The 1710-nt window shown below is 47.8% G+C and overlaps 1 protein-coding gene across 1 annotated transcript; it reads right to left on the bottom strand.

Annotated features, from left to right (window-relative positions):
• Positions 1–6: 6 nt before the first annotated feature.
• LOC104952946 (GTPase IMAP family member 8-like) lies at positions 7–1438 on the bottom strand (the record flags this gene model as incomplete). Its single annotated transcript, XM_010779850.1, has 2 exons — positions 7–691; positions 865–1438. Coding segments are annotated over 2 exons (1224 nt in total), but the record flags the coding sequence as incomplete, so codon positions are not given.
• Positions 1439–1710: the final 272 nt, after the last annotated feature.

Here is a 1710-nt window from a genome sequence, read left to right as displayed (position 1 = left end):
CTGACGCACCTGACGGGTTCCTTTCTTCTCTAAGGGAGGTCTCACGCACCTGACGGGTTCCTTTCTTCTCTAAGGGAGGTCTCAGCCATCCTGAACATCTGGTCTGTGTAGTGCTGTCCTCCGTTAGCTGAGACCATCTCATCTATCTTAGACAGGAGGGTTCTGACCTGCTCTCTGCTTCTCTTGGTTCTGTTGTCAAACACACAGTATCTACCTCCACACATGGAGACCAGCTTAGAAACATGAGTGCTGGACCGGATCAGGCCCTCAATGGACTGACCTTCTTTGAGGGCGTCTCCATGAGTGAAAAGCACCATGGAGTACTTCAGAGCATCGTCTTCAAAGAGTTTAGGAAGGAGCTCAAACAGCTTGATGTCTGCTTGAGTGAGTCTGCCTACTCTGACCACGATAACGAAGTCATGGACTCCTGGACTCGCCTCGACCACAGACCTCATGATCTGCAGGTACAACTGCTCTGGAGTCAGATGTTTATCAGTGAACCCTGGAGTATCAACCACCGTGACCTCACAGCCCTCCACCGAGGTGGATGCAGAGGTCGTCTCTGTACTGACTGAATTAAACCCAGCAGCTGATTCAAACCTCTCAGATCTCAGGATGGTGTTTCCAGAGGAACTTTTCCAAGCTCCAGGAAGACCGAGCATCACGATCCTCCTCTCTTTGGGAACACCAGCTGGGAGACAGAAACCAGGTTATAATTAATGAACAGTAAATCTCTGTACATGTGCTGTCAGTCAAACAGCTCTAACCAGAATATGAATGTGTTTCTGAATAACAGAAGCTGGTCTCAAACACTTTAACATCTAACACCATCAGCTGGTAAGATAGCATTGGACCGAACAGTACCTGGTGAATCAGGTTGATCCTCAGGTCTCAGGTGTTCAGACTTCAGCAGCAGTTTTCTGACTTGTTCTTCATCGTCAGACTCGTTGTTGAAGAGGTGATGGGCGCCCGAGAACATCTGAACAACATTAGGAAGCTGAGCTTCATCTCCTTCTTCAAAGATGAAATCCTCCAAAGTCTCATCCTCTAAAGCATCTCCTCCAGTGAAGAGGAGGTAACTCTTCTTCATCCCTCTGCCCCCGAGGACTTTCATTGCTGTCTTCAGCGCCTTCTGCTCTTCCTTTGTGAAGCGTCCGACTCTGAGGGTCACCAGAAACAGACAGCGCCTGGAGGACCTCAGGAGATCCTGACAGAAGTCTTCAATCTTCTTCTCTGTTTCCTTGCTGTCTAATATTCCTGGAGTGTCGACCACTGAGATCTGTTTCCCTAACACACTTCCTCTACGCTCAGAGATTTCTGTCGTCACAGACCTGAAAGACAGCTCAGACTGAAACTCTGCTCGTCCCAGGATGGTGTTTCCTGAAGCACTTTTACCAGCTCCTGTTTTACCGAGCAGGACGATGGTGAGATCTGAACGGGTCAAAAACACATTGCATATAAAGCATCAAAAGGGCGTAGCAGAGGCTATTCTAGAGTCAAACACAACAAACTACTGAGTATAAAACAGATACTGTCGACCACACCAGTAACACTCATAGGTAAGCTTCATTCACACCGAGAGAACAGAAAGCTTGGACACGGAGACACCGTCACGAATCTGTTATAAGGACTGATTGGTGCATGCACACCAGGTCCTTTTCAGAACGAGTAGAATCGGTTTTTTCCCCTTAAGTTTTTTGGAACAATGCA

Source organism: Notothenia coriiceps, unplaced genomic scaffold (genome assembly GCF_000735185.1).
Source record: "Notothenia coriiceps isolate Sejong01 unplaced genomic scaffold, NC01 NC01_scaffold00020840, whole genome shotgun sequence".
Classification (NCBI taxonomy): Eukaryota; Metazoa; Chordata; class Actinopteri; order Perciformes; family Nototheniidae; genus Notothenia; species Notothenia coriiceps.
This window is presented reverse-complemented; position numbering and strand designations above follow the sequence as displayed.